Source organism: Molossus molossus, unplaced genomic scaffold, assembly GCF_014108415.1.
Source record: "Molossus molossus isolate mMolMol1 unplaced genomic scaffold, mMolMol1.p scaffold_m16_p_15, whole genome shotgun sequence".
Lineage (NCBI taxonomy): Eukaryota > Metazoa > Chordata > Mammalia > Chiroptera > Molossidae > Molossus > Molossus molossus.
Window position 1 is genome coordinate 20762931 of NW_023425350.1, and position 26910 is coordinate 20789840.

Below are 26910 nucleotides of genomic sequence, written 5' to 3' on the forward strand. Positions count from 1 at the left end.
CGAACATAATTCGTTCCAGGAGGACGGTCGAGAACCAAATTGTTCGAGAACCGAAGCAATGAAACCCAATAGGAAATAATGGAAACTGGATTAATTCGTTCCAAGCCCCAGAAAATGCCTATTTACTGGCCTAATTTGTATATAATATGTAGAAAAACATAAGTCTCAACAAGAAATAAAAGTGTACAGTATGTCTAAGGGTTAAATTCAGTGTAAAGCGTGACTCTCTCCACAAAGCGTGACTCTCTCTGCACTCACACTGATGACGCAAGCAAGGCGCGCTGGGCCGAATGAACGCCATTCGGCTCAACTCGGCTCATCTCGGAAGTTCGAGTTCCAAATATTTGTTCGGATTCCAAGACAAAAGTTTCTCGAATCTCCTGGTCGAATACCGATTTGGTCGAAAGTCAAGGCGTTCGAGAACCGAGGTATCACTGTAATCATTTTTAGTATTTGACAGTTTCACCAAAAATTTGAAAGAGGGGCTTGCTGTCAATTAAGTAGTCTTAATAGGTTATAAGGATCCGACACACATGACTGTGTTGAGTATAAGGTGTTCTGGACTTTGAACTTCTCTTTAACAGCATCGAAGCAAGTGTTCTTGATTACTGTTTCCCTTGACTGTCTTGAAGTGTCTTCCTGGTGCAAAGAAGTTTATTATATTTTAAAATCATAGGATTCTCTTGTAGAAATAAATACCCAATTCCTTTTTATCTAACTAAGCAATAAAATTAGTAGACCTACTACTTCAAAGTCATATTTTCTATCAGACTCTCTTATTTTAACTCCCTTAAACTAGTTATCTTGGGCTTCAATTAATTAAGAAAGAATTTCCATTCCAATTCTCTTATTTGTTTTTGTTGGAAACATATTTCCTAGTTTCTTCTCTTTTTCCTCTGCCTTTCAAACCTACATAATGAAAAGGGGCTTATTTCTGAGCCAAGAAGCATTTGTTGTGACCATATATTTTTAAGTTCCTTTGTTCATGAACCTTTTACTTGGTGACGGAGATGGCAATGCCAACATTTATTTTAGTCTTTGCCTCAGTTGGATTGCCCTTTGGCGAAGCATATTATTTGAGGCAATTCCATTGCACACAGTACCTTCATTATGTCTTATATTTAATCTGACCTAAAAGTTAATTATATTTTTATCTGATTTAGAAATTAAAGTTTTGTTTTGAAAGACTTCTCATACCTCTGTTTTGAATATTTTCTTTTCTCATACTCCTTATCAGTGCTTCCCAAGAAAAGGAAGATTTTTATTTTCAACTTTGATTTAAATGAAAACTAGCAGTTTTGTTTGAAAACAGTTTAAGTAAAAACGAAAGAGAATCTAGAGTTGAAAACTAAGCTTTAAATGAATCACAGAAAATCTTTATCTTACAGAGGTCTTTGCCTGATTTACTGGTGTCTTTCAGTGATCATTTTTATGTTTTCTGGAGACATGAGAAGCAAATAATTCTCCATAGTAATATTTTAAAAATTATTTTTGTTTACTTTTACATTTAATTTGTTTAAAACTGTAATTCCTAGCAAAGAACTGTGAAGTATGATATGATACATTGTTTTATAGGTAAATGTAGAAGTTTCATTGTCCTTTAATTTTAGAATCTTCCCCTAAAATGCTTATTCTTAATAAGTTTGAATCTGGACATTTCAGGATGTGGTCTTCAGATTACTTCTTCAACGTGGCACTCCTTTTAAAATGGTTATTTCAACTGTTTGAAAGGTTTGACTTTAGAAATTAGGAGTGCAGGGGTTGAAGTGGCCTTTTTTAGTGTTCTAAGAAAATAGCTACATTATGCTGTTTTCAATTTAGAGATGATAAAAGAACATAATTCTCATATTTTTTATTTAGTCTTATGAATATCCAACTTAATTTGGGTGATAGTATTAGCAGAGGCAGTTGAATATAACTGAATGTTGAATTATGGGGTTCTTTTTCCCTTTTATTTCCACAAAAAACTTTTTCCCATTTTGCTCACATCCTAGCTCAGATTATGTCACAGAGCCAAAATATGCTTAATTTGTTAGCTTTTTAGTTGGAATTCACAGCATAGTGGAAAATGTTTGCAGATAATTCTGTGCAATAGTAGAAACTTCAGTTGATTCCTCGTATTTCTTCAGGGCAGTGATCACAACCAGATTCAACGTATGCACAGAGCAGCGGATACCATGGTAGCGGCCGTCGCTGATTGCTTTTACCATGTTGGATCCATTGTCAGTCTCAGAGACCTACTTCCAGCTAGGTGCCTTGAACTCAAATAGCTTTTCACACAGACTTCAGGATGTGAGCTAAGGTATGGCCTTTTTTCATGAGCTGGGCCTACATATGGGTTGACAATAACCTGCACCTTTTATAGAAAAGAGACTGCTGTCTGTAGTTCAATGTCAGACAATGACTAGTTGTAGTCATCCTTAGTCAGGTAGTGTGTGTTCATATATTTGAACTACTCTCCTTTTGGAGATTATTCTTTTTTCCTCCCCGTATGTTTTTGGCAAAAAGACGTTAGATTTATGAAAAATTTCTCATTAGAACCTGGTTGTAAAAGTCTAAGATATATCTATCAGATTTATAATTGAACCATTGTCTTTAATATGAGATGTATATGACAATTTCTTTTACACATTTGGTGTAAAAACGTATTTTTAAAACTCCTATGGATATTTACACTTTGTCCTTTTTTATTTTGCTGTCAAAAAGTCATAATATATAATTTTCCATCCTAATTATTTGCACCATTTTAATAATAGAGATTTCTCCTACTAATCATCTTTCTAAAACTGGAATTAGGAAATTAGTATTCATGAATAGGGCTTGAAATTTAAAATTGGTAATTTTCCAGGGTAACTTGCTCTAAATTGCATTGATTGATACAGTTTACTCTCCATGCCAGAGGTTCTTGTTTCTTCAAGGTGAAAATACCTTAATTCTGGAAAAATGAACTTTACTCCCATATCTTACTTCTCTGCTTGACAAGATATGTTTCTTTAAGTGAAATCTTTATTTGAGAGTACAGTGGATCAATTGACTGATGATAGATTTACAGGAAATCGTCTTTTAAAGCTACAACCATAACTCTTCTGATTTCTCAAACTCTGCTTACTGTTGTTTTCCTGTTATGGTTCAGTGATTCTATTACTTAAGACTTTTTTAAGATAGAGTATTATTTATAAATGGGGAGAGAGAGTCCTTATAAATTCAAAGGGGATGCTGTCAAGCAACTTATACACTTTCTTGACTCTTGGTGCTTGATTGTGAATAGTTATTGGTAAATATAGAAGTTGAGACTCTGTTTGAGCTCGTCTACCAGAATCATATCTTTAGTAAAAAAAATTGTCAGACTCACTATTAAACTACTCTCAACTTTATTTCGCAGCTATAAAAGATGCACTGTCTTTGATCCTAGAAGTGGAAATATTTCAATTTTAAAATATTCACTATATTTTTCTTACATACATATACAAACGTGTATTTACACACACAGAATTGATGACTAAAGTGGTGTGCAGTATAAGATCTATCCAGTAGTTCCTGAGTGGCAAAGGAAAATTGGCCATGTGTTCTCTCTGATTTCTTACACTAAGTCAGGAAAGATAAGAAGAGAGCCTAGGAGAAAAGGCAATACCCCAGTGACACAATGTGCTTTTTCAGTTAAATCATCTTGCCAGGTGAAGTAGTGTGTTCCTTATAGTTAAAAATATTGTCTGATACCATGGGAACCAATTCCGAACACGTGATAGTTCTGAATCTGTGTACCCTTGCTACCTACCGAGTAGGTCTTCTGAATTTACCTTTTATTTTCTGAGCAGGCTTTTGTCTTTGTGATAAAGAACAGTTCTTTGTACGTAGATAACAATAATTATTTTGTTAAGGACTCTTATACTTTCTGTTAGTCTTTCATAGTTCTCTAAGGCTCCATGCCCACTTTGTAAAATACTGTTTTAATAGTCAAGTCCTGTTGTTGGTAGATACACAATTAGAAAAATAAATGATGTGTAGTTTAGATCATACCTTAGCATAAATATTCAGTATACACATTTATTTACATGTGATTTTTATTTGTTTTAAATTATTTAATAATTAACAAAGATACAGATTTTTAGTATCTAAGCAGTAATGATATTTGTTGTATGAATAACATGCTGAGAATTAAACTAGAAAAAATGCAATTGATATTTAGTTGTTATTTTCAGTGAATCTTATAGTGAAATACTACTTCATTTCATCTAGAAAGTTTACAGAAACATTTTGATGCCTTATACATTGAAACCTTGTGGTAACACATCCTGTTATGATACACAATTTGATACAAGGTTGGGTACATTTTAGACCCTAAATAGGGAATAACAGAGGAATATCTTTTAAATGATTATGCTCCAGAACTTAGTGTTTCTATTATTCAGTATATAGAAGCACATTGTGTTAAGATAAATTAATAGTGAATCTGTACTTTACTCTGGAATACCCTGCCTCCTCCCCCTCCCCATCCTGGGATATTAATATACTCTGAGTGAAATATATAGAGAGTGAAATTAAAAAATATATGTGGTTCTTTGATTTCCAAATCTTTGAAGATAGGGAATGGGTACCTGTTACTTTTAGATATAGAAGTGATTGCTCTATTTCTAGGTATTTACAATTACTGTAAGTATGTTTTTAAAGGTACGGATTCAAGGATACATCAGGTATCTGGGTCTTTTTACAGTATGACATTTATAGAATGTTTATTTCTTATTTGTTTTTACATTTGAAGGGAAAACCTACCCAACACTTTATTTATTATGCTAGCCAGGCATTATCTTATAGCTTCAGAAGCAACAATAAATGTAATTTAAACTACCCCTGATATATATCATGTGTATGTCAAATGAAGTGGACACTATCATTTTGATTTTTAACCACCCTTGCTGACTTTGGAGGTATTTATTTTTTAATCCTAAAATCTTAATTTTCCTTCATTTCTTTCTCTATTAATTTTTTTTTCTTTTTTTAGATCTAAAAGAGAAAATGCTAAAACAGGAGTAAAACCAGATGCATCTGATCAAGAACCAGAAGGACTTACTCTTTTGGTACCAGATATCCAAAAGACCGCAGAGATTGTTTATGCAGCCACTACCAGTTTGCGGCAAGCTAACCAAGGTACAACTCTGTTTCTTTTATGCTACTTCTCTGTTGATCAAAGATGTTTTATTACTTACGGAAAACTGCTTTCATCTGGCTGGTGTGGTTCAGTGGTTAAGCACTGGCCCATGCACCAAGAGGTCGCCAGTTCAATTCCCAGCCAGGATACATGCCCAGGTTGTGGTCCTGATCCTTAGTTGGGGGCATGTAGGAGGTGGCCAATTGATGTTCTCTCATCAGTGTTTCTCTCTCTCTCCCTTTCACTTCCTCTCTCTCTAAAATCAATAAAGGAAAAAAAAATTTAAAAAAGGAAATTGCTTTCTCTTTCCTCTATGTTAATGGTGCTTATTTACCTAAAATTTTTGTTCTATATTTTCAAGTTAATTATGAGTAATATCTAATTATAAAATATTTATCTACTATGTATGATTGCTAACAGTAAATTTTATAGGCTGAGCATATATCATACTTTTTTTTCCAATTAAATGTCATGAAATTGAAAATGCCATTGTAAATAGAAAATAGCACCTTACGACTATGTGTGAGAATTTAGTTAAAATTGGTATTTTCATATAATAGTAACAGAAGATACAAATAATTCTGCATTATCTATTTCATTTCTGCTGTTTTGCCTAAATGAATGAAACCTACCTACCATTTCAAGAATTTACACCATAGCCCTGGCCAGTTTGGCTCAGCAGTTAGAGTGTCGGCCTGCGGTCCAGAGAGACCCGGGTTCGGTTCCCGCTAAGGGTCCTTGGTTGCAGTTTGTCCCTAGCCCTGGTTTGTTGTGCGGGTGGCAGCCACTCGATGTGTCCCTTTCACATCGATGTTTCTCTATCTCTCTCTCTCTCTTTTTCTCTCTCTCCCACTCTATCTGAACAAAAAATGGAGGAATGTCCTCGGGTGATGATTAAAAAAAAAAGGAGAATTTATGCTTTAAAGTTGGTGAGGTTTTTAGCCCTATTAGTTATGTTTATGAAATAGAAAGAATTTTTTTTATTCTTAAAATGGTGTAATTGGAAGATGATTGTAAAGAGTTTGGTAATTTTTTGGAATTCAAAATTTGAACTCTAGAAGTTAATCTTTTTGTTTTAATCTTCTAAAATTAACAGAAAAAAAACTAGGTGAATATTCAAAGAAGGTGGCTATGAAACCCAAACCTTTATCAGTATTGAAATCACTTGAAGAAAAATATGTGGCTGTTATGAAGAGATTACAGTTTGGTGAGTTGGAATTTGAATCTTCATTTTTTTAGATTTCATTTCACATTTTTTAATAGTGCTATTGAAATGTGTTCTGTTAAAGATTTGAATACTGCTTGTTTTATTCATGAATTCATGAATTATTCATATTCTCTCTCTCTACATGTACATATACATACACACACACACATACACACACACAAACCTATAAAATTTATCATCTTTTTTCTTTATTGATATTTTAGAGAGTGGAAGGGAGAGGGAGAGACAGAAACATTGATGAGAGAGAACATCGACTGGCTGTCTCCTTCTTGCATGTTCCCCCACTGGGGATTGGGCCCATAACCTGGGCATGTGCGTTGACTGTGAATCAAACCAGTGACCTCTTGGTGCATGGGTCAACGTTCAACCATTGAGCCGCACCAGCCGGGCAAATTTATCATCTTTTTATCTCTTGGAATTTATAGTTATATTTGGAAATGACCATTCAGTAGAAATCTAGAGAAAACAAAGCCACATGTCTAACAAATAGACATAAAGTTGTTTTTTTTTCTTTCTTTACCTCTCCATTTCTGATATCCTGGCCTTGAGGAAGGCAAGACCTAGACCTTTGAACTAAGTTTATCACCATTACCAGTTTAGAATTCCCTGAGATTTGCCTTTTGGAAAATGTGGTTACACATAGTTCACTTGTAGCCTTTCTCATTTCAAAACTCTTGACAAGTAAGAATTGATGAAAAGATTGTATCAGCACCCCTCATAAGGTAGGTGCTGGTCTATAAACACTAGAATTTTACATTTCAATGACCGTTATTAACTATTACTGTCTGTGCCTCTTTTCCATCCTTGAGAACTGGCCAGGAGGACTTTGACTATATTAAAAAGAACACTAAGGAGGAGTCAGAAACTGTAGATTTTATTTTATTTCTTTAAGTATGTTTCTATTGATATTTTTAAGAGAGAGAGAGATAGAAACATCAACGTGAGAAGGAAATACCAATTGGATGCCTCCTGCACGTTCCCTACTGGGAATCGAGTCTGAAATTTGGGCATGTGCCCTGACTGGGAATGGAACCAGGACCTCTCAGTCCATGAGATGATGCTCAGTCCACTGAGCTACAATGGCCTGGCTTAACATGTTTTTTATTTTATTTTTTTTATCCTCACCCGAGGACATTTTCTCATTTTTTGTTCAGATAGAGTAGGAGGGAGAGAGAGAAACATCAACATGAAAGGGACACATCGAGTGGCCGCCACCCACACAACACAACCAGGCCTGGAGACAAACTGCAACTGTGGTAAATGCCCTTAGTAGGAACTGAACCTGAGTCTGTCTGGCTTACAAGCCAATGCTCTAACTGCTGAGCCAAACCGACTAGGGCTTAACATGTTTTTCAAACAATAGTTTTGAAGAAGCATTTTATTGGGAGAAAAAACAAATTGGGGAGGGTTTTGTTATTCCATCACCAGAGAATATTTTTCCATTGATTTTTAAACTTTTTTTTTTTTATCCCCACCCAAGGACATTTTTTTAAAAATTTTGTTCAGATAGAGTAGAAGGGAGAGAGAGTGAGAAATACATCAATGTGAAAGGGACACATCGAGTGGTTGCCACCCACACGACCCAACCAGGGCTGGGGACAAACTGCAACCGAGGTACATGCCCTTAGCGGGAACTGAACCCAGGTCTCTCCAGACCACAGACCAATGCTCTAACCGCTGAGCCAAACTGGCTAGGGCTTTCCATTGATTTTTAGATAGAGTAGATGGGAGGGAGGGAAGGAGAAAGAAACATTGATGTGCGAGCAACACATCAATATTTTGGCTCCTGCACGATCCCAACCAGGGCCAAGGATTAAACCGGCAACCCAGATACATGCCCTTGACCAGGAATTGAACCTGTGACCCTTCAGTCCACAGGCCAACACTAACCGCTGAGCCAAACTTGCCAGGGCAATGTGGCACTCCTATTTTAAACACTATAGTGCAGAGACATGTAACACTGTTAAAAGTCTTCCCCTTTTTTTCAAGACTATAAGCTCTTTGAAGGCAGATATAGTTTCCTATTTATTATTAACTCAAACAGCCTAGCCTAGAAACTGTACTAAGTTCCTGGTAAAATTTATGTAATAATACTAATACTAATTATAATGTAGCGGTAATGTTTTTCCATATATTTAGCATATATTTAGCATTATATGAACATAAGATCAAAAGTTATTATTTTTTCTAATGACAATATTTGCCCTAGTGGGTGGTTTTGATTTAATATTATAATTTATTTAGATATTTTTGTTTTAATTCATTGGTGGGGTGCAGTTAATCTGAATTTCAGATAAAGTTCAAATCCACTTTTTTCTGTCTGTGGTATATATAGCTTATAAGTAAAGAATAACCGTATTTTTTCTAAATCTCCTTATATAACTGGTTAATAATTCAGTCATTAATTATGTTTTTTCAAAGTATGTAGAAAATAATCTTAATAATCCCCCCTTTTTTTTCTTAATGCTCTTCTTTTATTCTGTTAATTCAAATTCCAGAAGTAATGCAAGAATAATGCAAGAGTAAACCTCAGCCTGTGATTGCCGATTTTTGAAATCAGTGCAAATAGATAAAAACCTACTCTGTTTTTAAAAAATGAAATATAATGACAATACTTTTTGACATTTCTTACTCTGAATTATTTTGACAAAAATATTTTATATCACTTATGTTAAGAATAAATTACTACTTTGCATTGCCATTTAGCTACTTGATATATTCTACCAGTGTGTTTATCTATATTGTAGATTAAAAATCATTTCTTGTTTTTGCTTCCATTACATATTTTATCCATGAAGTAGTAAGTGTTACATAAACATTTATAGTTTGCCATTCTTTTTCAAGGGCAAGTGATTTATTTGTGATTTTTGTCACTATAACAACTATCCTCCATTCTGGTTCCTTTTTATTTTTTTTCAGTGTTTTTATTTTCTTTTTCTTTTTAGATACATTTGAGATGGTTTCTGAAGATGAAGATGGGAAGTTGTGTTTTAAAGTAAATTACCACTACATGTCTCAGGTGAAAAATGCCAGTGATGCCAACAGTGCTGCCAGAGCCCGCCGCCTTGCCCAGGAAGCTGTGACTCTTTCAACCTCACTGCCTCTGTCCTCATCTTCCAGTGTGTTTGTGCGCTGTGATGAGGAGCGACTTGACATCATGAAGGTAAAAATGATAATTTTTTTCCGTATCTCCCTGATTATTCAAATATTCATACAAAGCACTAGAAATACCATGAATTTTAATAAGTTCAGTAAAATTCTTTGACCATTTTGGAGGTCAGTGAAAGGAGTCTTTTTTTTAATCCTCCTCTGAGGACATTTTTACATTTTTCTACAGATAGAGCAGGAGGGAAAGAGGGAGGAAGAGAGAGAAAGATCGACGTGAGAGAGACGCATTGAGTGGCCGCCACCCACATGACCCTAATCAGGGCCAGGGACAAACTGCAACGGATGTACGTGCCCTTAGCGGCAACTGAACCCCAGGTCTCTTTGGTCCATCTGCCCAAACTCCAACCGCTGAGCCAGACTGGCCAGAGCAGGAGTCCTTTTTTAATGTTAGTTCAGAGTATGTGGATGAGACTGCTGTTCAAAATAAAAGTTTAGAAGAAAATACCAAAATATCTTCCTTGAGCAAAGGCTCTATGTAGGCTATCATAGTTTCAGAGCATAGTATCAAAGGATTTACTGGTTAATAGAAAAAAAAGTTACAGGATTTCTTCCTTGTCATCCAAGATATTTCTCTCATGTTTTATACTATCAGACTTAAAAAATTATTTTTTCTAGGAAATTTATGTATTTACAGATTGATAAGATATATGGATTTAGTAATGGTAGTACAATAATAAATAACTTGCACATTTATCTTGTTTTTTGCACCTTTATATTTTAACACTGGCACCTGGGATGGCTCTGTTTACATTTATGATTAATTCATAGGTTAAATATTCTGTCTTCATTAGATATACTGCTGAAATTATTGGCCCATCCATTTGAGGAAATTCTTTTGTTTGACTGCTCTTTTGTTTTGGATATTTTTAAAACAGAAATTTCATAGACCTTGCCTATTTGGCTACACTCTTACCTGTTCCTTGTTAAAAACAGTAGAGCCGATGCCCTGGCCGGTTTGGCTCAGTGGTTTGAACGTCAGCCTGCGGTCCAGAGAGACCTGGGTTCGGTTCCCACTAAGGGCACGTACCTCGGTTGCAGTTTGTCCCTGGCCCTGGATGGGTCGTGCAGGTGGCAACCACTCGATCCCTTTCACATCGATGTTTCTCTCTCTCTCTCTTTCCCTCCCACTCTACCTGAACAAGAAATGAAAAAAGATCCTCGGGTAAAGATAAAGAAACAACAAAACAAAATAGTAGAGTCAATTACAGGTTGATTGCCTAGGAAAATATGTTATCACTCACTACATCACATTAATTCAAATTTGTGACTTTGTCTCTATTAAGCACTAAGCTGTACCTAACATAAAGGATCCCAAAATGGCTCCCCAAAGCATATTGGATCCCCAGATTTATTGCAGATGGAGACTAGTGCCACTTCCCTCCACACACAGCCATTCAGAACCAGTGGCTTTGCTGTTCATGTCTTGCACAATAAATGTCTGTTGAGTGGCTCAAGTGAAATTTGTTAAATAATTTTGACACTCACTGTTGAGTTCTCTATTTTTTTGGGCTACCAAAAACCCTAAGGGAAATACCTACTGTTCTCCCAAAACCTTTTTGTCATAAGTTGTCATGTGAGTACTTTTATTTCTGTTATCTACTTGTCTCATCCACAGGAAAATATTAAAAATAAGTTATTTTTTAAAACATTAACTTATCTGAAGATTTAAAGCAAAAAATTAACCTCATACCTTAGAACTATGATAATAAATATACCTAGAATCTCAAATAGTTGAAGGAAAGCTCTCAGGAAAAAAGTAACTTAATGTTTTAAAAGGTATTTGATATTAAGGGTAAGCTTTCCTGCCGCCGGTAAAGATCTGTCTTTTTTTTTTTATCTTCACCCGAGGACATTTTTCCATTTTTTGTTCAGATAGAGTGGGAGGGAGGGAGAGGAAGAGAAAGAGAGAGAGAGAGAGAGAGAAACATCGACGTGAAAGGGACACATCGAGTGGCTGCCACCCACACCACCAACCAGGGCCAGGGACAAACTGCAACCAAGGTACGTGCCCTTAGTGGGAACCGAACCCAGGTCTCTCTGGACCACAGGCCCATGCTCTAACCACTGAGCCAAACCGGCCAGGGCAAGATCTGTCTTTTAATAGTCCATTTTTATCAAAATCAAATCATTTGATCCTAATCTAAAACCATGTCCTAGTCCTGTATTCATTTTTTTTATTTTTATTTATTTATTTATTTATTTTTTTGTACAGATAGAGTGGGAGGGAGAGAGAGAAAGGAAGAGAGAGTGAGAAACATCGACATGAAGGGACACATCGAGTGGCTGCCACCCGCACGACCAACCAGGGCCGGGGACAAACTGCAACCGAAGTACGTGCCCTTAGCGGGAACTGAACCCGGGTCTCTCCGGACCGCAGGCCGACGCTCTAACCGCTGAGCCAAACTGGCCAGGGCCTGTATTCATTTTTAACACTTTTTAGTAAAGATGTATATATAGGGGGTCAGAAGATTGTTCTTATTTCATGTAGGATTGTATTTTTCTGCAAAGCAGTGTTGAATAGTAACAGACTTTTGTGTGTTGTGTATGCATACTAGGTTCTGATAACTGGTCCAGCGGATACCCCTTACGCGAATGGCTGCTTTGAGTTTGATGTATATTTTCCTCAAGATTATCCCAGTTCACCTCCTCTTGTGAATCTAGAAACAACTGGTGGTCATAGCGTACGATTTAATCCAAACCTTTATAATGATGGCAAGGTAATGTAATTGCAGTCTTTTGTTTATAGTGCCAAAGTGTTGTTACCAAAGGTTCTTTGTAATTTGAACAAAAATTTTGTCTTTGTTGTCTTATTTCCAGAGTGCATAGTTTTCTTCAGGCTTCTCTTCCTTATGTGCAAAGGTTAGCTTCAGGAATGAGTGAGAAGGAACCGAAAAAGGGGCAGAAAAACACAGTGTTAAGAAGTACTTACTGTCTTAAGTTACTGAGGAACTAACTTATTTAACATGTTCCTTGGCCAATTTCGAGCTTTCTCCAATCTGGAAGTAGTAGAGCTAAATGTCTGTCGTTGCCCTCACTTTTTTTTCTTTACTTTCTGTATCTCTAATTCCAGTTATCTTTTCACAAGTACCTGAAGGTAGATGAATGGCAAAAGCATGGTATTACCATGTATGTTCCTTTTTTGCATATAACTTTTTATGCTATAATACCCAGTTTTTTTTCTATAATACATATCACTGTGAACTTTATGTTAAAATGTTTTATATTTTCTTATAAATAGGAAGATGCATTCCTATCCCCCACCCAAAGTTGACAAAACAGTAAACTTTCTAAAATTTTATTCAAAATAACAAGTCACTTTTCAACGTAATTTTGGATAGTTGGATAAAATCTCAACAGTAAATTCCATGCTAAGAGAATTTTTTTTTTATCATCACCCGAGGACATTTTTCCATTTTTTGTTTAGATAGAGTGGGAGGGAGAGAGGGGAAGAGACAAAGAGAGAGAGAGAGAGAAAGAAACATTGACGTGAAAGGGACATATCAAGTGGCTGCCACCAGCACAACCAACCAGGGCCAGGAACAAACTGCATCCGAGGTTCGTGTCCTTATCGGGAACCGAACTTAGGTCTCTCGGGACCACAGGCCGACACTTTAACTGCTGAGCCAAACCGGCCAGGGCCCATGCCAAGAGTATTTAATGTTTGAGAATCACTAGAAGGTCAGAAAAAATTTATAGACTTCACAAGCAGACTCTACTTTTTAAAGAAAAATATGTTTTTATTGCCCTGGCCGGTTTGGCTCAGCGCCTAGAGCGTCAGCCTGCAGTCCCGAGAGACCTGGGTTCGGTTCCCGCTAAGGGCACGTACCTCGGTTGCAGTTTGTCCCGGGCCCTGGTTGGGTCGTATGGGTGGCAGCCACTCGATGTGTCCCTTTCATATAGATGTTTCATTCTCTCTCTCTCTCTCTCTCTTCTTCTCCCTCCCACTCTATCTGAACAAATAATGGAAAAATGTCCTCGGGTGAGGATAACAAAATATGTATATATTTTTTTATTGATTTTTTTTTTTTTTTTTTTAAAGCGAGAGAGGAAGGGAGAGAGAGAGAAACCTTGATGCGAAAGTGATAACATCGGTCAGCTGCCTCCTGCACACCCCATAGTGGGGATCGAGCCCGCAACTAGGGCCTGTGCCCTGACCAGGAATCAAACCAGGACCTCTTAGTCCATGGGATTCATTGCTCAATCCACTGAGCCACTCTGGCTGGGCCCAACTCCACTTCGATGATGTGAGAACAGCAAGTGCTTGAAGTTCACTGGTATATTAAAGATGATCCAAGTTTTCCCTTGGTTTTGCCTTCCTATTTTCAAAAAATACAGCCTGCCTTAGATCTGGGCTTGCAAGATTCATTTTGTCTTTATCACAAGCTCATGTCATAAAACTGGAATTTGTTTTTTTGGGTTTATTGTAGGAGATTTTAACCATACACAGACCTACTTTCTTTGGGAAAGCAAAGAACGGGTCCTTTATAACTAAGCAGAGAAGAGGAAATAACAATGCTGACTTTACTCAAAAGAGAGACTAGAACCTGAGTACAGTTTAATTGTAAAATGTTAAAAGTTATTTAAGAAATTGCATTCTTAAGACTTAGTGGTATAGAGAAGAGGGTAAGAGATTCAGAGTCCAGTATCCTGAATTATATAAATTTTTTGTTCTATTCTATACTGGTGTCAACATTTAACCTTGGATTCTGGATCTGTAGGGATAAGAATACCTGCCTTTGGTAGTCACAGGGATGCTCTAACTATCAAATGGGATGGTATGTCTGACAGTACTTTAAATAATAATACAGTAATACAAAGCTGATCAGATATAAGTCTTTTAAAATTATTATTGAAATTACCTGCTAAATAAATCAATGTATTTTGCATTATGGCTTTCACAGAGCATTGAGAGAATAGCAGGGAGATGGTCCACTCTGCTTTTTAAAGAACTAGTTATTTTCCAAATCTGTTACCCATTATACGAAACTGTTAGTTTACAAGAACAGATAAAAATCTCCCTAGTTTTTTTTTTCTGCAGAGTGACCTGTTGAACTGTGTCTGGCGATAATTTTAGTTCATTCTTGCTATCTGAGTGAACCAAGTTTTTAATATGTCTTAAAGTTTGGTTCTCAAGACTCTTTCATGGGATCTGTGAGGTCTTCTCCTTTCCAACCTAATGTTTTTTTGAGGCCAGATTTTATCCATATACTTTAGCCAAAACAATATATTGCAGCAGATTCAATGCAGATGCGGATATGAAGTCAAGATCATTAAGCTTTGCCCAATTTTCAAAATTTATAACATTTTGAAAGATCAAAAAAAATGTTTTTTCTTTATTGATATTAGAGAGAGATATGAAGGGAGAGGGAGAGAGAGAGAAACATTGATGAGAGAAAACATTATTTGGCTGTCTCCTGTATGCTCCCCACTGGGGATCAGGCTTGCAACCTGGGCATGTGCCCTGACCAGGAATTGAACTGGTGACCTCTTGGTCATGAGTCGATGCTCAACCTCTGAGCCACACCAGCCAGGGAACAGATTTTTAAAAAATGAAAAATAGTACCACTTCTCTCATAGAATTGTTTTTGTCTGGAAGAGTTATTTTTTAAATAAAAAATGTTTGTATTAATATGTAGATACTGATATGTTTTTTGTTATGACAAAATTGTAATGTCACACAGATTGGGATCATATCTGAAGATGCCAATTTGTTTTAACAGACTGACCCTTAGGGTTTAGATAGGGGGCATAAAACAGTCTGACAAAATAGCAACAGTCTGACATAATAGCATTTATTTTTACTTTTAGGTGTGACAGTTTGCTTTTAAAAAACACTCCTTTCAATTCTGTGTATGCTTTTCTCCTTATTCCTCAGGTTTGTTTAAGCATCTTAAATACATGGCATGGAAGACCAGAAGAGAAGTGGAATCCTCAGACCTCAAGCTTTTTGCAAGTAAACACATTTCTCTGACAGTTATACTTAGAAAATGCAGAACCACTTATGTTCGGAAAAAAAATTTTAGTGGCCGATAATAAACATAATAAGCCAAACCAAAAAAAGAGATAGATTTATAGAACATAAATATTAAATAGCTTATAGATGAGCAGTTAGTACAATGTAGTTGGTGTCTTATTTGGAGTTTAGAATCTTAAGTTAGGACATAAGACAAAATTGTATTTTTTCACAATTGCCTTTTAAAAAATCCCTCAGTTGCCATTAAAGTACACTGTGATGCAACAAGATAAGACAGTTAATCCCATTTCCCAGTCACTTATGTAAGTAGACTTTAATAGACTACCAGTATTATGTATTTCCATGATACAGTTCTGTAATCTAGTTAATGGGATTCATTTGAGGCCTCAAATTTTATAGTCTCATTTTATAAGTTAATTTCCACAAATCATTTGAGCACATAAAATATAATATGTTATATAATATCCCATGAAATGTTTTTTGCTGATACTTTATCTTTTTTTATTTTTTTTTCTTTATTGATTTTAGAGAGAGGGAGAGAGATAGCTACTTCGATGAGAGAGAACATTGATTGGCCGCCTCCTGCATGCCCCCCACTGGGGAGTTGGCCCACAACCTGGGCGTGTGCCCTGACCGGGAATCGAACTGGCGACCTCTTGGTGTATGGGTTGGTGCTCTGTCACTGAGCCACACCAGCTGGGCACTGATACTTTATCTTAATAGTTCAGAATTCTAGCAAAGAAATGGAAAAGTAAGCATATTAATAACGAGTTAACTTTGTTGCTTGCTTATTAAGGAAACAAACAAATTATTGTTGCTACATAATATTTTAAGCTCACCTAAACAGTTTAGGGTTTGTTTTGAGAAAGACCATCATAAATTATCCCTGGGTAAGCCTTTTAAAGTTGACCTACCCTGAAAGGATTCTTTTCCTACATCCTTATTTTGAATTAGGTTAAAGAAGATATGAAAAATAATTTTTTAGGCTGTCACTTATTTTTGGTTCTCTGAAAAACTTTATAACATCCTATAAAATAGAGAAATAGAACCAAAATATAATTTTTTCCTTTTTGTCCATATGGAGATCAAGATAAAAAGAGGTTATATGATTCATACAAAGTAACTTAATCAAAAATTTTCCAAGTAACTAATTCTTCATTTTATAAATAATTTTAATTCTATTCCCCCCAAAAAACAAACCTTAAAATATTTTTTTCTACCTGCCTGTTACTCTTTCTTCTTTTTAATATGTTTTCATTGATTTCCTAGAGAGAGAGAGACATCAATGTGAGAGAGAAACATCTATCAGCTCCCTCCTGCACGACCCCCACTGGGGATCGGGCCTGAAACCTGGGCATGTGCCCTGACCAAGAATTGTACTGGGACCTCTCAGCCCATGGGATGACCCTCAATCCTCTGAGCTACACTGACCGGAGCCTGTTACTCTTTTTTATCTTCAGATAGAGTGAGAGGGAGAGAGAGAGAAAGAGAGAGAAATATTGATGTGAGAGAGAAATATCAACTGGTTGCCTCCCACATGACTCCAACCAGGGCCATAGATGAACTGGAATTGAGTTACATGCCCTTGACCAGAATCAAAACTGGGACTCTTTGGTGCAGGCCAACGCTCTAACCGCTGAGCCAAACTGGCCAGGGCGAGCCTATTACTCTTGACAACAAAAACTAAGCTTACGAGTTTTACTATGAAAGGAAAATCAGATATATCCTATTTTTCATGAAATAAATTAGACTTACCTGAGAATTTGAATCAATTTGTGATTTTTAATTGAATTTATGTAGTTTTAAAAATAAATTTATTTCCCGGCTGGTTGGCTTAGTGGATTGAGTGTTGTCCCATGGACTGAGAGTTCCCGGTTCGATTCCCAGGCAGAGCATATGCCCAGGTTGTGGGCCTTATCCCCAGTGTGGGCCATGCAGGAGGTGGCCAGCTGATGTTCTCTCTCATCGATATTTCTATCTCTACCTTTCCTTCCTCTCTGTAAAAATCAATAAAGATTTAATTTTTTAATCAATAAAAAAAATCTTGTAAAATAAACTTACACTCAAGGGTTTAAACCTTACAAGTTTGGAAACTTAACTACCCACACATAAAAATGATCTTTTTTATATATATTTCCTTTAAAGTTTTTTTTTTTGTCATATGCATAGTTCACATAACGTAATTAACATAGTAGTTAAATTATTTGTAAACATACTGTTCTGTTCACTTATTATTAGAGTATATCTTTTAAAAAATATTTCAGTTCTAATTTTTTTAGTTTTATAAGTAATACTGTTATTATACAATTTTCTTTCTGTGTGTGTGTGTGTATTTATATATATATATTTATTTATTTTTTAAACCTCACCAGAGGACATTTTTCTTTTCTTTTTTTTTTTTTATCCTCCGAGGACATTTTTCCATTTTTTGTTCAGATATAGTGGGAGGTGGGGAGAGAGAGAGAGAGAGAGAAAGAAAGAAAGAGAAACATCGACGTGAAAGGGACACATCAAGTGGCTGCCACCCAAACAACCCAACCAGGGCACCAGGGCCAGGGACAAACTGCAATCAAGGTACATGCCCTTAGCAGGAACTGAACCCAGGTCTCTCTGGACTGCAGGCCAATGCTCTAACTGCTGAGCCAAAGTGGCCAGGGCGACTTTCTTTATATTTTATATAGTGTCCTGAATCTAAGTTTCCAGAATTGTGATGAAATTGACTTGGTCAGGAAGAAGAAATGGCTACTCTGTATCTTTTTTGTGCCAAGAGTGAATAGCCTTGTCTTCTTCCAGGTCTTAGGAAGAAATCTTTCAGTCTTTTCCATTGACTATGATGTTAGCTGTGGGTTTTTAATAAATTTCCTTCATCATATTCAGGACATTTCCCTCTACTCTTAGTATGTTGCATTTTTTTTTTTTTTTTTTTTTTATCCTCACCCGAGGACATTTTTCCATTTTTTGTTCAGGTAGAGTGGGGGGGGCGGGGACAAAGAGATAGAGAGAAACATCGATGTGAAAGGGACACATCGAATGGCTGCCACCCGCACAACTAACCAGGGCTGGGGACAAACTGCAACCAAGGTACATGCCCTTAGCGGGAACCGAACCCGGGTCTCTCAGGACCGCAGGCTGACGCTCTAACCGCTGAGCCAAACCGGCCAGGGCTGTTGCATATTTTTATCATGATTTACAAACTTTCTTTGGAAGCAAGCTACAGAGTCTCAGGAAAATTAATTTATTTTTAGTTAGAATTTGAGACCCAAAGATGTTTTATACTTTTTATTTATCACATGTGCACAAAGGATGTACTATTGCCAGATTGAAAATCTTCCACAAAAATTTTTGAAGGTTATGCATGTTAAAAAGATTCCCAAAATTCTTTGAACAGTGACAAGCGTTATTTGAATTGCTTAGTTTCGTTTTTTTTCTTTTCCTTTATTGATTTTAGAGAGAAAGGGAGAGGGAGATAGAGAAACATCGATTGGCTGCTTCCTGTATGCCCCCCACTAGGGATCAGGCCCACAACCTGGGTATGTGCCCTGACCGGGAATCGAACTGGCAACCTCTTGGTGCATGGGTTGACACTCAACCACTGAGCCACACCAGCCGGGCAGAATTGCTTAGTTTCTTTGTAGTGAGACTCTTTTTTTTTTTTTTAATCCTCACCCGAGGACATTTTTCCATTTTTTGTACAGATAGAGTGGGAGGGAGAGAGAGGGAGAGAGAGAGAGAGAGACAGAGAGAGAGAGAGAGAGAGACAGAGAGAGAGAGACAGAGAGAGAGAGAGAAACATCGATGTGAAAGGGACACATCGAGTGGCTGCCACCTGCACGACCGACCAGGGCCGGGGACAAACTGCAACCGAGGTACGTGCCCCTAGCGGGAACCGAACCCGGGTCTCTCCGGACCGCAGGCCGACGCTCTAACCACTGAGCCAAACCGGCCAGGGCTGTAGTGAGACTCTTAAAGAATAATATTTATGCCCTGGCCGGTTTGGTTCAGCGGTTAGAGCGTCGGCCTGCGGTCCTGAGAGACCCGGGTTCGGTTCCCGCTAAGGGCACGTACCTCGGTTGCAGTTTGTCCCCGGCCCTGGTCGGTCGTGCAGGTGGCAGCCACTCGATGTGTTCCTTTCACATCGATGTTTCTCTGTCTCTCTGTTCCTCTCTCTCCCTCCCACTCTGTCTGTACAAAAAATAGAAAAATGTCCTCGGGTAAGGATAAAAAAAAAAGAATAATATTTATTTGTGTAAAAATGTAACATTTTTCCATCTTATGCCATCTGTCTCATATCTAGCTATAACCTAGTAATTGTCTTGACTATTTGAATAATTTAAAATCAAAAGTCACATTATTCATTAGAATTCCCATCAAGAATTACATTTTATGAGTAGCATCAATTTTTAAAAATATGTTTTTATTGATTTTTTTTTTTTTTTTAGAGAGAGAGAAACATTAATGTGAAAAGAAACATTGATCGGCTGCCTCCTGCATGCTCCCTACTGGGGATCGAGCCTGAAAACCTGTGCATGTGCCCTGACCAGGAATCAAACCCAAACCTCTCAGTTCATGGGACAATGCTCAATCCACTGAGCCACACCACCTGGGTACCAAATTTTGACATTGCTTATGTCACTGATTTTTAATGTTGCTATGATGTATAAAATTTTTATGAATAGTTTGTTCCAGTAGGATGTTAACGATGTCATATGCAAGAGATGTTGAACATCTTTGATGGTTCAGATCAACCATTTAAGAATGGTTATAAATGTTAAATATATGCTACCATTTTTCTTGAAATGGAAAGGTCTGGAAATCAGCCACTGATCACAGTCCTAACTCAATAGCATAATTTTCTATAGAGTCAGGAACCGACTGTTTTGAAAGGCTTAAGGCATTTTGTTAAGATTGTTTCTTGTTCTGCCCCTAACAATATTATTATTTCATATTATATAGTTGCATATTAATATTTCGATTGCATACTTTGTACTTTCCTGTGTTTGAAATATCTATAAATATTTTAATATAGTGTACCAAGTCAAAAAATTAAATACTTGACAAGATATAACATGAAAATGAAGGAAATTGGAAATTAATAATTCCTAATGGGAATGGGGTAGAAGGTTAAGAATATGGGAAGCTGGTGGGTATTCTAAAGATAAGAATAAACTTCCGGTCAAGATGGTGGCATAAGTAAACTCGATTCTTGACTCCTCCCACAACCACATCAAAATTAAAACTAAACTACAGAACAAGTATCCTTTAGAAACATCTGAAACCATTGAATGGAAGTCCTACAACCACAAAATTAAAGAAGAAGCCACATTGAGACTGGTAGGTGGGACGGAGGCACTGATGGGCTGGTCCCACACCCATGTGTGGTGATAAAAATCAGGAGGGCTGCCTTGGCTGTGAAGGTCCTCTCTGAGGATTGAGGGTCCCCATCCCACACCAGGCTCCCAGCTCAGGGATCCAGTGCCAGGAATAGAAGTCACCATGACGTCTGGATGTAAAAAGCAGTGGGAACTGAGGTTTGAGGGAGGCTGAGGCTGGTGGAGCCCCAGGCAGTTCCTCTTGAAGGGCTCACACATGGACTTACTGGAACTTGCTCTCTCTGAGGTCCAGGGCAGAGGGGAGGCAACTTGAAAGGCACCAGAAATAAACAGGGAAGGACTGAGTTGCTTTGCATCTGGGCAAGGGCTGGAGAGGTAGTTTTCTCCCAGACAGACATTTCTTCCCTTGGTGAGCCCTTCCCCTGTGAGGCTGCAGACAGGCACCATATCTGGGACTCTAACAACCTGGCTCACACTGTTTGCCCTGCCCTGGCATCCAGCTTTTGAGCTCACCAAGTCTGTTTCAAGTGGCTTTACCATAGAGTTGGCTTGTTTTGGCTCCTGCTCCAGATTTTCCTAAATTCTCTCAAATAAGCAGCATCTGGCCACAGTGAGACCCATACCTCTAGCTAAGTGGCCCCATGACTGGCACTAGAAGCAGTCAGCCTTGGTTCACAGCTGGGCTTTGCCTGAGCACCTCCAAGTCCAGCATAAGAAGCAGCCATTGGCAGATCGTTTTGTAGCTTATGCCTGGTGCCCCCAGGTAGAACACAGGCAGTGGCTAACCTTGCCCCAGAGCCAGCACACCTAGTGGACAGCTTCAGACCACATCAAAACACCACCACCTGCCCTGCCCGGCTGGTGTGGCTCAGTGGTTGAGCATCGACCCATGCACCAAGAGGTCGCTGGTTTGATTCCCGGTCAGGGCACATGCCCAGGTTTGGGCCTGATCCCCAGTGGGGGGCATGTAGGAGGTGGCCAATTGATGTTTCTCTCTCTCTCTCTCTATCTTCCTCTCTCTTTAAAAGTCAATAAAGACAAAAATTAAAAAAACAAAACAAAATACCACCACCCAACTACCTCCATAAGTGACACACTCAAGGAATGGATTCAGAGGGTACCAGAGCCCTGCTGAAGTAAGTCTTGCTCTGTGTGGTGGGCCCCTGCACAGCTGATCATCCAAGGTAGTTAGAGGTCCATGGTCAGTGGGCACAGCCAGTCCTTGCAGCTGGTCAGCCTGAGTAAAACCCTCTCATTGATGTGCCAACAGCAATCAAGACTCAATTACAACAGAAGGGTATAAAGTCCACACGAGAGGTGCACCTCCAGGCCCAGCTGGATGACCAGGGAGGCTGTGCTACTAGAACCTACAGGACACTTACTACAACAGGCCACCCTAGGAAGCCTAGGAGACATAGCAGCTCTACCTAGTACATAGAAACAGACACAAGGAGGTAGCCAAATGAGAAGACAAAGAAACATGTCCCAAATGAAAGAACAGAACAAAACTCCAGGAAAAGAACTAAACGAAATGGAGATAAGCAATCTGACAGATGCAGACTTCAAAACACTGTATATAAGGACACTCAAGGAACTTTGTGAGGACCTCAAGAGCATAGTAAAGGACCAGTCAGATATGAAGGATGCACTAACTGAAATAAAGAATAATTTACAGGGACTCAGTAGTAGAGTAGATGAAGCCAAGAAGCAAGCCATCAATTTGACATATAAGGAGGAAAAAAACAATCAGAGCCCTGGCTGGTTTGGCTCAGTGGTTAGAGTGTCCGCCTGCGGTCCGGAGAGGCCCGGGTTCGGTTCCCGCTAAGGGCATGTACCTCGGTTGCAGTTTGTCCCCGGCCCTGGTTGGTTGTGCGGGTGGCAGCCACTCGATGTGTCCCTTTCACATCGATGTTTCCCTCTCTCTCTCTTCCTCTCTGTCCCTCCCACTCTGTCTGTACAAAAAATGGAAAAATGTCCTTGGATGAGGATTAAAAAAAAAAACCAGAACAGCAAAAAGAAGAAAGAATCTAAAAAAATGAGGATAGTATAAGGATCCTGTGGGACAGCTTCAAGTGTACCAACATTTACATCATGGGGGTGCCGGAAGGAGAAGAGAGAGAGAAATTGAAAACCTATTTGACGCCCTGGCCAGTTTGGCTCAGCGGTTAGAGCGTCAGCCTGCGGTCCGGAGAGACCCGGGTTCGGTTCCCGCTAAGGGCACGTACTTTGGTTGCAGTTTGTCCCCGGCCTTGGTTGGTCGTGCGGGTGGCAGCCACTCGATGTGTCCCTTCACGTCGATGTTTCTCTCTCTCTCTCCCTCCCTTCCTCTCCCTCCCTCCCACTCTATCTGTACAAAAAAATGGAAAAAATATCCTCGGGTGAGGATTAAAAAAAAAAAAAAAGAAAACCTATTTGACGTCCCTAACTTGGTGAAGGAAACAGACATACAAGTTTAGGAAGCTCAGAGGGTCCCAAACAAGATGAACCCAAAGAGGTTCACATCAAGACACATCATCATAAAAATGCCAAAGGTTAAAGACTAAGAGAATCTTATAAGCAGCAAGAGAAAAGCAGTTAGTTACCTAAAATGGAGCTCCCATAAGGCTGTCAACTGGTTTATCAAAAGAAACTTTGCAGGCCAGAAGAGAGTGGCAAGAAATATTTAAAGTGATGAAAAGCAAGGACCTACAACCAAGATAACTCTGTCCTGCAGAGGGGAGGCAACATGAAAGGCACCAGAGATAAACGGGGAAGGCTGAGTTGTCCTGCAAAGCTATTTAGAATAAAGGGACATATAAAAAGAGTTTCCCAGAGAAGAAAAAGCCCAAGGAGCTCACCACCACCAAACCAGTATTATATGAAATGTTGATGGGTGTTCTTGAAGAAGATAAAAAAAATAGGAACAATAAAATGGCAATAAATACATATCTACCAACAATCGAATCTACAAACAAAATGAGCAAACAGAACAGAAACAGACTCATAGATACAGAGAACTTTTTGTTGGTTGCCAGATGGGAGGTGATTGGGTGAAGAAGTTGAGGGATTAAGATGTACAAATGGGTACATAGGGAAGGAGGGAGGTGTGGCAGGAAGAGAGAAACCAAAGAACTTACATGAATATATGCATAACCAATCCACACAGACAATAGTGTGGGGAAGGCAGAAGGGAGATGGGATTGGGGAAGAGGGAGGTCAATGGGGATAAAAGGAGGGACATTTGTAATACATTCAACAATAAAGAAAACACGTTGGCCACATGTGGCTATAATATTTTTTTGTTGTTGGAATCCAGGTAGCTTTTTTTTTGGTTAATCTTTACTTGGGGATATTTTTTCTATTGATTTTTAGAAGGGGAGAGGGAGAAACAGAGACACATCAATTGGTTGCCTTCTGCTGGCCCTCTTCCCCCACTGGGGGCAGAGGATCAAACTTGAACCCAGTATGTGCCCTTGACCAGGAATTGAACCCACGATCCCTCGGTGTGTGGGCCAACTCTCAAACACTGAGCCACACCAGGCAGAGCCCAAGTAACTATTTTAAGTTTTGTTGATCACAGTGGAACTCAAGCTGACTGCTTTTTTGCATGTTCTTATCACATAGGTAAAAATATTTTATTTGTAGGGTAGGGTTGGGGTCTTGCTGGAGGTAACCGATCAGTGTGTCTCACATAGATGATTCTTTCTCTCATCCTTCCTCCCACCCTTTCACTCTAAAAATCAATGGAAAAATATCCTGGGATGAAGATTAATAACAAAAAATTTTTTCTACTTAAATATATCTCTTGACTTCTAAGATGCATATCCTTCACATTGTTTAATCATCTTTCCTAATGAAAGTCAATTGCTGTTAATCCTTTTTAATTATGAAGCTGACCTTTGATACCTAATGTTTTCCTGCCTCCAAAGATATTATGTTACCTAGTTATATTGGTATATTTGCTGGCAATATTATATTAACTAAGAATAAGCTCTCTACACATTTACTGCATCTGTGAAACAAGCCTAAGCCTTGTCTTTTATAAATGGGGATTAGAAGTGGTCTTAGGGCCATGTCATTTGCCAAAGACAGTTTCCAGTAATAAGGTTTTTGTGATATTGTAGCAGTTAATTTTCCTTGAAATAAGAATAAAGACTGCCTCATGCATATTTTTCCATACAAGTGATTATTGTTAAGAGTGCATAGTTAGCTTTACGCTCTTTACGAGTAAGGGCAGTTTGAGCAGAATAATATTTAAATTGGTATGTGATGTTTATAAACATTTTTCAGCAGTTTTAGGAAATAAAATCTTCATATGTATTTTTATTTTTCAAGGATGTAAGTATATAAAATATACGATATATAAATATATGACTACCAATTTTAATTTTACTTCAATAATAAAGTATTTCAGTGTTATAATTATTAACATTAATTTTATGCTGATAATAATATGTGGAAGTACATATTAAAAGGAGTTCCTGGTTGATAAAGCAGATTATCAGTTTACTGGTAGGCAAAATTTCCCATATAACTATTTTTTATTTCTTTGTTACTCAGGTATTGGTGTCTGTTCAGTCCCTTATATTAGTAGCTGAGCCTTATTTTAATGAACCAGGATATGAACGGTCTAGAGGGACTCCCAGTGGCACACAGAGCTCTCGAGAATATGACGGAAACATCCGACAAGCAACAGTGAAGTGGGCAATGCTGGAACAAATCAGAAATCCCTCACCATGTTTTAAAGAGGTATGTTCAATAAAGTTAATGGAATACTTGATGACAAGACATTGTAGAATATAGTTTATTAGAATTGTACTTGCCTTTGTATTTGGAGTATTTACAGTATATTAAACTTTACTATAGTTTTGTGGGGGTTTTTTTCCTCACCCCGAGGACATTTTTGCATTTATCTTCAGAAAGAGCGGGAAGGGGAGAGGGAGGAAGAGAGAGAGAGAACCATCAATGTGAGAGAGGCACAGCGACTGTTGCCACCCACATGACCCCAACCGGGGCTGGGTTCAAACCGCAACTGAGGTATGCGCCCTTAGCGGGAACCAAATCCTGGTCTCTCTGGACCGTGGGCCGATAATCTAACCACTGAGCCAAACCGGCCAGAGCAGAAACTTGACTGTAGTTTTTAATAATAAAACATCACTAATAATGTAGTGTGGATGAATTTTAAAAGCACCTACTTCCTAAAAGGCATTTGACTAGATTTTGGGGCAGTTTTATTAATTCCTATATTTTTTTTAATCCTTACCCAAGGACATTTCTCCATTTATTTTCACTTAGAGTGGGAGGGGGAGAGAGAGAGAAAAACATTGATGTGAGAGGGACACATCGTTTGGTTGCTTCCCACACGACCCTGACAAGGGCCAGGGACTGAACCGCAACCGAGGTATGTGTCCTTGACCCATGACTCTTTGGTCTGCAAGCTGACACTCTAACTGCTGAGCCAAACCATCTAGGGCTTCATTCCTTATTTTTGATAATTGTAAAATGTCTAGATATGTTACTAAAATATTCCTCATAAATGTTTTTTTTATTAGTCAAGATACTTTCTAAAGTTGTCTTGTGAGTAATAACTTTGTCCTTACACGAAAATCTGTGTGTAGATGTTGAAGAAAAGATATTTTCTTTTCTTTAGGAAAAAGTTGGATTTTTTGAGTTTCTGACCCTGTCTTGATATTTTCAAGTGCTTTTATTTCACCTCATCCTGAAGTGTGGCTCTTTTCCTGTGGTTAGTTGTCTCTCCATAGTCTGCCTAACATATGAGTATATATTTCACCTGTCATCTCATATTACTTCATCACATCTTACGTTAACTGTGTCATGAAACATTTGTCTTTCTTAAAATTATTTCCCTTTCTCTGCCGGTTTGGCTCAGCAGTTAAGCAGTGGTTCTCAACCTTCCTAATGCCCCGACCCTTTAATACAGTTCCTCATGTTGTGGTGACTCCCAACCATAAAATTATTTTCGTTGCTACTTCATAACTGTAATTTTGCTACTGTTATGTTTTTGATGACCCCTGTGAAAGGGTCATTCAACCCCTAAACGGGTCGCGATCCACAGGTTGAGAAC

At 38.1% G+C, this 26910-nt stretch overlaps 1 protein-coding gene across 4 annotated transcripts in view; it reads left to right on the top strand.

Annotated features, from left to right (window-relative positions):
• Window positions 1-26910, top strand: part of BIRC6 (baculoviral IAP repeat containing 6) — a 247605-nt gene that overhangs the window by 212841 nt on the left and 7854 nt on the right. For all 4 annotated transcript variants that reach the window (XM_036262756.1, XM_036262757.1, XM_036262758.1 and 1 more), the window contains exons 67-72: window positions 5000-5145; window positions 6243-6353; window positions 9320-9537; window positions 12098-12259; window positions 15418-15495; window positions 25386-25574. In XM_036262756.1, the coding sequence (XP_036118649.1) occupies window positions 5000-5145; window positions 6243-6353; window positions 9320-9537; window positions 12098-12259; window positions 15418-15495; window positions 25386-25574 (904 nt within the window). The remainder of the gene's footprint in view (window positions 1-4999; window positions 5146-6242; window positions 6354-9319; window positions 9538-12097; window positions 12260-15417; window positions 15496-25385; window positions 25575-26910) is intronic.